General features: G+C 52.8%; 1 protein-coding gene across 2 annotated transcripts; it reads left to right on the top strand.

The window, feature by feature from the left end:
* The first annotated feature begins 5,085 nt into the window (after nt 1–5,085).
* On the top strand, nt 5,086–8,654 carry SRSF1 (serine and arginine rich splicing factor 1). 2 transcript variants are annotated; one of them, XR_015222758.1, is made up of 6 exons: nt 5,086–5,331; nt 5,595–5,779; nt 6,059–6,231; nt 6,495–6,681; nt 7,097–7,216; nt 8,142–8,654. XR_015222758.1 is itself a non-coding variant. In XM_086624459.1 (5 exons), the coding sequence occupies exons 1-5, from the start codon at nt 5,138–5,140 to the stop codon at nt 7,117–7,119; spliced, it is 762 nt and encodes a 253-aa protein (XP_086480585.1). In that variant the 5' UTR covers nt 5,086–5,137; the 3' UTR covers nt 7,120–8,654. The 2 variants fall into 2 exon arrangements, 1 of the variants encoding a protein (XP_086480585.1); XM_086624459.1 differs by having other exon boundaries at nt 7,097–8,654.
* Nucleotides 8,655–10,481: the final 1,827 nt, after the last annotated feature.

Raw genomic sequence — 10,481 nt, 5'->3', positions numbered from 1 at the left:
GCCACAGCATCTACTCAAAAAACATGGAGCTCCAGTGCTGGCTGCGTGTTGTGCAGCAGCGGGAAGAAAACTCAGCTTTTGGTATTTTACTGCATCTGAGATCCCGTGGTGCCCTCCCAGCACAAAACCTGGACCCCGGGGAAGCCCCTGGCAGCGGGACAGCCCCCCTGAGCAGCCTGGTGCAGGCTGGTCTCGGGGCAGGGGGTGCATGCCCGGGGATTGCTGCACTTGGGGTTTGCTCTCTGCTCCTCTCCTGCGGCGAAACACGCCTGCACTTGATTTATTGGGGCATAACTCAGCCTGGGGCTGTGGGCACACCCCGACCCCTGCCCTTCACCTGGCACCCGCCGCGGTGGGAATTACTGGGCAAGGGTCCAGCCACATGCCCGGCCTGAGGGGTGGCAGTTGTTCGTGGCGATGTGAGGAGGGGGTGTCAGCAATGCATTTCATGGCAAGGGAAGAGTAGAGGTTTCTAGTGAACAAAATATTAATTGCTAAAGTTGGTAAAGTTGGGGTGTTTTTCTTAAGGGAACGTAATGACAGTCGCCATTGGACACGTCCGCCTTTGCTGCAGAGCACCAAGGAGCCAGTGGGTTTCCCTGGGCTCCCGTGCCGCTGCCAGAGCTGCCCCCAAACCCGTGGCCTCGGTGTGAATCACCAACGTGGGTGTCTGGAAGGTGTATTTCCAGCTCAGCCCAGTCCCACCAGTGCTCCGGAGCACTTCAGCCCCAGTCTATCACAGCGTTCAGCTTGTGTTTAACTCCGAACAGGCAAGCGGTCAGTCAGGGAGTGAAGCTGCCCTCTGCCTGGGAGGACGAGGAGGAATAAAAAGGGGAATAATTATAAAAAAATGTCCTGGAGGGAAAAAAATACTCGCTGACGTCTTTGAAGCTCTCGGAGCAAATAAAAGTATACGGAGGCGCCGCTTTACGTTCGCCCCTAGGACCGGCCACAGACATTTATTGTTCTTTCTTCCTTCGCTGTTAACAGCCAAAATCCTCGCAGGGGATGGCGAGCGGAATGGAAATCCGATGGATTTCCCACACGCGGGGGGCGAGGGGAGGTGGTGTCCTGAGACCCCGGCCCGTGCCTCGTGCGTGGGGTCACGTCGGTGGAGAACACCCGCGGGCGGCGGTGGCTCATTTGAAAGCAGCTGGTTTTGCACCTTTCGCTTTCTTTAAGAATCATTGGGATATGGTTCTTAAAGAACGATAAAGAAGGGTGAGGTTTCCTAAACAGGGAACATCTGGATAACAAAATGCTGCGAAACAGGATTTCCAGCGGGAAGAGCACCAGGCCTTTCGGCGGTGCCACTGCTTTCTTCCCCCATGGCTCTTTTACACCTTCTCTGAACGCCAAGTCTCGCTCAGGTTTTGGCTCTTCCAGTGTCTCCGCTATTTGGCACCGCTTTTTCCCAGCCCACGGGCATGTGAGGCTCCCCGAAGGAGCCCCAGCTCTGCCCTGCTGCTGATGCAACGGCACACCACGCTCCGAGGAAACACAGGAGCCAGGGAAAGAGAAAGTGGCTGCCTGGACACAGCTCCGGAGCCGAGATTCTCCCAGACACAGGGAGGGTGCACAGGGAGCAGAGGGAGGGGGCTGCAGGGACAATGCCGGGGTGCTGGGCTCGGCAAGCAGCTCAGGAACTTGGCAACTGCTCCCACTTCAGGCCTTTTGTAAACATCTAGTTTATTTTTCCTCATTTGTTTGCCTTTCACTGAGCTCAGAGGGTAGAAATACATTCTATAGGTGTCACTCCTGCCTTGGTCCGCGTGACTTTTTGTATTCAAGCGCTTATCGCGATCCCTTGCCCTTCTCAACTGTTTGCATAAAGTTACACAGGTCAACGGAACAGTTCCCAAAACTTTATTTGTATTTGAAAATATTCTGCTTAGAACAAATCTTAATGCATTTCTCACTCCTTCTGTTTCCTCGTATTAAAAAATAGCAGCAAACCCACGCTGATGCCACGGGGGCCACATCCCATCGTTTCTTTTCAGAGGGAGCGGGGATGTCGGCAGCACTGCCGGTGGCTCTCTGATGGAAAGCTAATGGAAAACCTCCTTTTAAAAACCACTGAGGCCTCGCAAATTGGGGTTATTTTTGGAGAACAAAAAGATTGAGCTCTGTCCACGCTCCTGAGGCTCAGCGGCACAGCCCCCATGAGAGGGGGGCAGAGCTCTCGCTGCCCGTGGCACTGCGGTCTCCTGGCGGGGAAGGGCACAGATGCCACACACCGAATAAGAAAATAAGAAAGCATTTGAGTGTCTTTGGATAAAAAAGACCAACCATGGCATCGGGATGGTATTTGCAAGGAGTGGGAGTGCACTTCCCGCACCGAGTTGCGCAGTTAATATCGGTGTTATTCATTAATATTCTCCGGTCGGAAGCCCTGTTTTTTGTTATTCTGAGAATGAAACCTCGTCATTTTACACTAGCTGGCTTTTTTTTTTTTTTTAGCAAGACTATTTGCCATTTCCTTCCCCGTAATTTATTTTCTCCATAATTAACGTTTAATGATTCTCCACATATCCATCTTGCCAGAAAGCCAAAAGCGACTCTGGCAAAGCGAATAAATATTCTGCAGCTTATCCAACTCTTTGAAGTGCCCCCGTGATAACATGGAGCTAAAGAAGGTAGCGAGGAAGAAAACATTCGATATTTCTATAAAGAGACACTTCATTAAGGTAATTAAGGCAATCGTTTAAAGCAGTTGTGAGGATTATTAACACGCAAAAGAAATGATGCAACAGGCTTTCACAAACCAGGGCTTACCATGATTTTATGAGGCCTTTAACAATAACTTTCAGCGCTTTAATCGGCTTTTGAAAATAAAGCCTCATTTCTTGGCAAAGAACGGAGCCTTCCCTACACCCGGGAAGTGCACATCCAGCATCTTTGAGATTTGTTTTCTTGTGGGGAGGAGTTGGATTTTTTTTTTTTTTAATATGCAACAAGTACGGCGAATAATTGAACGAGCTCGTTAAATTGCGCTGGTTCAAAAAATGGGTTTCCCCAAAAGCGTCCCTGAGGTCGAGCAGAGGAACGCCGGAGCCGCAGTTGCCACCTCACCAGTTTGTATCCCAGTTTGGACGAAACCTTTTAAAGACGTGGAAAATCCCCAGGCACCCGGCAGTTCATACTTTGCAAACCACCACTTCTGAAGATGGGCTTTCTCATCGTATCGTGTGGCGATGAATTGAGTCTTTATTTGAACCACCAGCAACCTAACACGGATATTACCCCGTTCAAAACCACCGGAGCAGAGCACGTTCTGCACTGTGACCTGCACGAGAGAAAAACGAACGGCGTTTGTAGCAGCCAAACGTGTTATGACGTTACACCGGAAATATTTTTCCAACTGGAAGTCATCAGGATTGCTGTTTTTCTAGAGGAACGTGCATTTTTAATTAACACATGAAAAATGAAGCAGGCACGACAGACTCTACCAAAGAGGCATGACACATTTTTCAAAATCCCTTAATTAACTTAGGAGCCTGAAGGGCTTTTCCTGCTGCTCTAACCCCATCACGGGGGCTGCTGTGACTCAACCTTTCCGGCACTGCGCGGACTCGCTGGTGCCAGTACCAAAGATACTGGAGATACAGGAGAGACATCCGGATTGCACAAGCACAACTATTTCAATCATTTTTAGAAGTGTCCCTCCCACAGCCGTTACATCAAGTCCCGCTTCAAAAGCGATTCCCAACCTGAGCTCTGAGGGAACTGGTGGTGCCGGATCGGGGCGAGGTGGGATACACTGGGAGAGCTGCGGGGTTTGGGGCACAGTAAAGCAGATCGTGTATCGAAAGCCACATTTACTGCCTGAACGCATTTTTTAGGGCTTTGTGACAAACTAGGCTATTATGCTGGTGTTTTCAAATGACTTTATTTAAATTAGCTGATAAACGTAACGCAGTTGTACATTATTTTCTTGCTCCTTCCTCAGGAAATCCTTTTCTGCTCTTTTTAACACGCATTTTTCCTGCCACTCCACATGGAACCTCTGAAGACACACCATGGAGCGGTGCAGCAGGAGCACAGAGCCCTCAGGAGACGATGGTTCCATAAACACACGCACTTATGTGACTTCGCCTCCACCTCAAAAGCTTTTTTTGTTCCTCCGCTTCTATTAACTCACAGCGACACGAAACAAAGCCAAGCACATTCCTAACTTCTGCCCAAAGCCATCGCGCTCAGCCCGCGCAGACTCGAGAGCGCTCCCAGTGCAGACCGTGACCCCAGTCTGATGCAAGAGCCCGTACGCAGCACGATATGGCATCTAGAAACGGGACGCAGCTCCCCGTGCCCTCGGGGCAGCCATTTTACCTCAGAGCGCCCGAGCCGCTCCCCGCTCGCCCGTCCCACCCGCCGCGCTCCCGCCCGCCCGGAGACCGGCACAGCCTTCGCCCCCGCGCCCCCCGGGCACGCCACAGCCGGACGGAGCCCCGGACGGAGCCCTGGCTGCGGCCCGGGCGCTGCCCGCCCCGCTCCCCTCAGCGCCGCCGCCATTCCCCGCACGGCCGCTGCACACGGCCCGCCACCCGCGCCGCCTTGCGCAGTGCATTGTGGGACACGCCCCAGCCTTGGCGCCAAGCGCCTCCGCGGTGCATTGTGGGACACACCCTTCCTCCCCCGGCCGGGCCTTCTTGGCGCGGGCGCCGCACCGGATGTGACGCCATACGGCCCTGCCGCCGTGAAACCCGCGGCCGGGATCGCGTTCTTCGTCCGCCGCGGGCGGCGGGGGTTTTCCGCGGAGTAACGGAGCTCTCCGCGCCCTCGCGCTCGGAGCGGCACCGCGAGCGCGGGGCCGGCCCCTCAGGAGACGCTACTAACGGGCTGGAAAGGAGGGACTACTTTCTTCCGGAGCCGCGCATGCGCCTGACGGGGGGCGTGAGGGCGCGGCGGAAGACGCGGGCGCCGCTTCGTTGGGCGCCAGCGCGGGCGGTGCTGCGTCCCGGGGTGAAATCGCTGCGCGCAGTAGGAGCGCGAGGGGAGCCGCGGTCGCCATTTTGGAGCGGTCGCTGGGGGAGGCGGCGTGTGCGCTCCCGTGTGCCTGGCCCGGCCCCGCGCCCGCCCGCCCGCTCCGCTCTCTGCGCTCCGGCCCTCTACCGCCGCAGCCATTGCCGACCTTGCCATGTCCGGAGGGGGCGTGATCCGCGGCCCAGCCGGCAACAACGACTGCCGCATCTACGTGGGGAACCTGCCCCCCGACATCCGCACCAAGGACATCGAGGACGTCTTCTACAAGTACGGGGCCATCCGCGACATCGACCTGAAGAACCGCCGCGGGGGCCCGCCCTTCGCCTTCGTCGAGTTCGAAGACCCCAGGTGGGCCCCTCGCCCTGCCCCGGGCCCCGCCGCGGCCTGCGCCGCGCCCGCCCCCCCCTTCCCTCCCGCAGCCCCGGGGCAGCCCACCGGGAGCGGCCTCGCCCCGCGCTAACGGGCCCCGGCGCCGCTCCGGTGGCGGCGGGCCCGGGGAGGGGGGGGGCGGCGGGCGGGAAGCGGGAACAAAGGCGGGAGGGCGGTGCGTGGGCAGGGCGCGGCGCGGGGGAGGCGGGCGGCCGCGCTCACCGCCCCGTCCCGTCCCGCAGGGACGCGGAGGACGCCGTCTACGGGCGGGACGGCTACGATTACGATGGGTATCGCCTCCGCGTGGAGTTCCCTCGGAGCGGCCGGGGCACCGGCAGAGGCGGCGGCGGCGGCGGAGGGGGCGGAGCCCCCCGGGGCAGGTACGGCCCCCCGTCCCGGCGCTCGGAGTACAGAGTGATCGTCTCGGGTGAGTCATTCCTCTCTCTTTCTCAGCCCCAAACGCTCCCCCGGGGTCCGGCAGGCAAGCTTCCCAGCGAGGGGCGATGCAGCTCCCGGTCATTCCTTCAAAAGCATCGCCCCGTGTGGTCTGGGAGGAGCGCCCTCCGTGTCGGATGATGCTGGCGGCTCCGGGAGACAGCCCGCCTGCTTCCTGCAGCCTCTTTTGTTCGCTGCGAGCTGACGCTGTGGCTGTAGGAGATGAGGAGATATCATCCGATTTTAAAACAACGTCTTGCTTTTTCTTCAGGGCTGCCTCCAAGCGGAAGCTGGCAGGATTTAAAGGATCACATGCGTGAAGCAGGTGATGTATGTTATGCTGATGTTTTCCGAGATGGCACTGGTGTCGTGGAATTTGTACGGAAGGAAGATATGACCTACGCTGTGCGAAAACTGGATAACACTAAATTTAGATCTCATGAGGTAGGTTTCATTCTTACTTTCTTGGGCCAGAATTGGATTCAAGGGGCTTAACAATAGGACTGGAAGGTAAGGAACGTGTGGTGTGTGTTGTTTATATACAAAGCAGCTGAGTAAGTGTGCGGTCAGTTTGTCAGGAGGTAGACTTTAAAGCTTTGACATCTGTTTCCGCGCTGTAGTGAGCAATATCTTCAGTCTGTCAGCATGCCTAAAAAGCTGGCCCTAAAGCCTAGACTTTTCAATCGAAAGTTCTGTCTATTCAATAGGGAGAAACTGCCTACATCCGTGTTAAAGTTGATGGCCCAAGAAGCCCAAGCTATGGAAGATCTCGGTCACGCAGCCGTAGTCGTAGCAGGAGCCGTAGTCGAAGCAACAGCAGAAGCCGCAGTTATTCCCCAAGAAGAAGCAGAGGATCTCCACGCTACTCTCCCCGCCACAGCAGATCCCGATCTCGTACATAAACCATCACTAGCTCTGCTCTTTTTGTAGAACCCCATGTTGTACACAGTTTTCCTTTACTTAGTACAGTCTTTCATTATTTTTTTTTTTTAATTCAAACTGTTTTATTCGAATTGGCTGAAGTGTTGAATTGCATTCTTGTGTAAAATCCCTAGTGAGTATTTGCTCCTTAACACCGACATTCCCCTCATGTCTTTGGTAAATTGTATTTTAATTGGTGTCAGTCAGGATCGTTTCGGTTTAGTTCTAGTTACGTACCAACACTCTTCCAGCTGTGGTATTGCTGTGTAAATGTCTCAGTGTTCCGCTGTGGTTGATACGAGCTGGGGATGTTGGGATGTTTGTGGCTAACTTGTCTCTTCTGGGGGATCTTATATTTTATCTTGCCTTTTCGTGTGTCTTTCTGTAGACATATCTGAAGAGATGGATTAAGAATGCTTTGGATTAAAGGATTGTGGAGCACATGTCAATCATTTTAGGATTGTCAAAAGGAGGATTGAGGAGGATCAGATCAATAATGGAGGCAATGGTATGACTCCAAGTGCTATTGTCACAGATGAACTTGGCAGTATTGACCTTATACTGAGAGACAGGTTAATTGAGTACGTGCACCTGCGTGTCACTTCAGGCATGTTTCAGTTACCGCAGGCTACAATTGCTCTTTTCTTTAAAACTTTTTTTTGGTTTTGCAGCAATTGTGGCTAAATATTTGCTTTTGTAATTCTTTATTCCATTCTAGTTTTTTTAAAGGAATAAACTGGGACGGGAGTGGGAGTATTGGTTTATTTTGTCATGCAGCGTTTGGTTACAAGTGTTAATGTTAACGTAGTGTTCGTACACTTGTAGTAGACCAAGGGTATCTTCAAATCAGAGTATAATATCAATACTGCTAAAATCTGCATGTCCTCTGTGTGACTGATACAGCGTTGCTATTTCATTTTTTTTAAGTACCAGAATGAAAGCAAAAAAAAAAACCTAGAAAACCTAGTTGGGAATAATTTAAGTCTCAGCCCTGCCCCCTCAGACTAATTGACCACTGGCTCCCGATACGTTTGACAGCTCTGGTCGGTTAATTGTTACCTTCCAGCTGGGAGTGCTGGCTGTAGTTCCGACGTGCAGTAGGTGGATAGTTTAGCCGTAAGCTTTTCCAGTTTCATAAAACATTTTTTGCAACCACAAAACCTGTAGCGCACCACCGTACGAGAGATGAGTATGTTGGCATTTCCAGTTGGCATATTGTAAATATTACCATGTTTCCTCCGAGTAGTAATTAACATTTCTAAAAAGTTATCTGAGCATCGCCGTGCAACAGTTTGTTTTGGGGAATTGATAGTTATTAATGTACATCTGTATTAATTGATGGCAAACATAACTGATCATTCCCCAGAATCCTATTTTTTCATTACAGTATCTAACTTTTTGCCTCCTCTTTTTTGGTTTTGCTGGTTATAAAGGTTTGGATTGGAGAGGGCTCACTGGATCCCAATCCTTGGAGCTGGATCATTGGATTCAAATCATAATGTGGATAGGATAGGGAGGCTGAATTACAAGGATTCATGGAGCGGGATCAAATTACCAGGAACATAGGAGTGGATTCCTGCCCCAACCAAACCGCATTCGTGTGGATTTTTTTTATTCAACTCAATTGGCTATTCCAAAGATACCATTTTTTTTTTCCTATTTTTGACGATTGGAGCCCTTAAGATGCACGATGGAGTTTTGCAATTTTTTGGTAAAAGGAGCAAAGCGAGGACCTGGAGAGGTACGCTGGAGCAATCTCCTTGGAAGGATTCAGCACGAGTAGATGGTAAACGTTAAAGGGGAAAAAGGGGGGTTTGTTTAAAAAAAAAAAAAAAGTAAATCACTAAGTCATTTCTCTAAATTTAAAGACAAAAATTGGAGTTAAAGATGACGTAGGTTTTCAATTGGCTATTGCCTTTTTTTTTTCTTTGACAAATAAAATTTTTAAAAAACCGTGCATGGTCGTCATCATTTGTTGCTAAGAGTCTTCGCTTGCCACTGTAGCGTTGTTGAATCGCGAGTTTTTGGACAAAAGGCTTTTGTGTTCCACAGTGATGTCGTGTTCCACGGGAAGCCTTGATGTTTGAGCTGCTCCCAAATAAAGGATGGTTCCCTGGGAAATGGGTGGAATTTATTGTACTAAAAGGGGGAGAGAATGCTGAAAGGAGGATGTTTTACCGTTGTCGCTAACGATGCTTTTCGAAAGAGATCCCAGAGGGAAAGCGTGAGATCCATTGGGCTCAGTGCTGCCCCGCAATCCTCTGGAAAAGGGAGTAGAACCGGAGCGTGTGTAAACCTCCCTGGAGCCTGCAGAGAGAGACCTTGAGCATCTGGTCGGGAGGCAGCGTGCTGGAGGTTCTGGAGAACCGGGATTTTGGCGGTGGGTCGCTGTGAGCCCTGAGCCCATGCTGCTGGGGCAGGAGTCGGGCAATTCCCCCCCCGCGGCACGTGCTGCTACGGGCCAGGCTGGAAACGCGGCACCGTTCCTGGGTGGACGTCCTCATTGCTTGGCAGGAAGCGTTGCTGCTCCTTCGGTGGGCTGATGCGATTCCATTGCTTTTGTTTGGATGGATTTAATTTACAGGGAGCTGGAGAGAAGCATCAGCGATCGCTGGTTTGTGGGTCTGTCCTGAGCAGGCGGGCATCAGGCGGGCATGTAAATGTGGCACTGGTGTACGTAACGACGCGTGCTTCGCTTTGCGGAGGTGGGTGACTTCTGCATGCCAGGGAAACGGAGCGTGCTGCGTGGAGCAGGGCAGGAGGGCTGCTGCCTTGTAAAACGGGGTTGGAGTTCGGGGCAGGATGAGCGGGTTTGGGTTTGGAGCCTGGCACGCGTGATGCTGGCACGGTGCCATGTGTGCTGACGGAGTTTGGTACGGAATGTTGTGTCCCTGCAGACGTAGTGTGTTGCCAAAGATGTGTGTGTGAGATGTACTTTTTTTTTTTAAAAAAAAAAGGTGAAATCCTGATAGTAAAGCGCTGTATTTGGGAGAAAAGAGGTAAAAGCTCCGTTACAGACAGAACAGACTTAACCTGAGGGGCTGTGGGCGATGCCAAGTGGGAATAAAAGCAGAAGAGCTGTGGGGTGAGTTGGGTGAGGAGAAGGTGGGTGGCTCTTGCCAGAGGAGTTTGTCGGTCAGAGCGTGGGAAATGCCAGCGGAGCGGGCAGCATGTGCGTGGCGGCACGTAGGGCTCTGCTGCTGAAGAAAGGGGAGATTTTCCCCAAAAATCCCAAAACTCTGCTGGGCGGTGATGGATTCCATCACCTGTGTTCGGGAAAGGGGAAACGGGAGCGGTTTTAAAGCAAAGGTGAGGAGTGTGCTCAGGGAAGCGAGACGTTTTCTTTCAGGAAAGCTGAAGAGTTTGGTTGGAACCGACGTGGGATTTGGAGAGGGTCGTGCTCGGGCTGTGCAGGGGTTGGGAAGAAAGTGAACTTCCCAGGGGGGAAGAGCAGAAGAGGCCGGGACCCTGGTGAAGGCGGGGGGTCACGGTCCCCTCTTTGGAGCAGGAGAGTCAGCTCTGACCTGGGGAGAGCTGGTGCTTCTCAGGAAGTTCATCAGGAGCTAATTAACACGCTGGGGCACTAATTAAGGAGCAGTCGGGCTGACTCCTGGGCACAGAAGTGTCTGTGCAGGCTGTGACGTCGGAGGTGGGGGAGGGCTTCGTGCTGGTGCTGGCGCGGGAAATCCTTGGCGATCGTTTGCTTCGGAGCTGATCTCGGAGCGGTTCGCAGCCGTGGTGAACGTCACCCTGCGGAAAGGCCGTTCCTCCCG

The sequence above is a fragment of the Tauraco erythrolophus genome, chromosome 21 (assembly GCF_009769465.1).
Source record: "Tauraco erythrolophus isolate bTauEry1 chromosome 21, bTauEry1.pri, whole genome shotgun sequence".
NCBI classification, from domain to species: Eukaryota; Metazoa; Chordata; class Aves; order Musophagiformes; family Musophagidae; genus Tauraco; species Tauraco erythrolophus.
Note: the sequence above shows the minus strand (reverse complement) of the source record. Positions and strands in the feature narration are given on the sequence as shown.

Coding starts and splice junctions, on each gene's coding strand:
- SRSF1 (XM_086624459.1), top strand. CDS start 5,138: ATGTCCGGAGGGGGCGTGATCCGCGGCCCAGCCGGCAACAACGACTGC. Junction 6,232..6,494: donor CTAAATTTAGATCTCATGAG/GTAGGTTTCATT, acceptor TCTATTCAATAG/GGAGAAACTGCCTACATCCG. Junction 6,682..7,096: donor CCACAGCAGATCCCGATCTC/GTACATAAACCA, acceptor GTCTTTCTGTAG/ACATATCTGAAGAGATGGAT.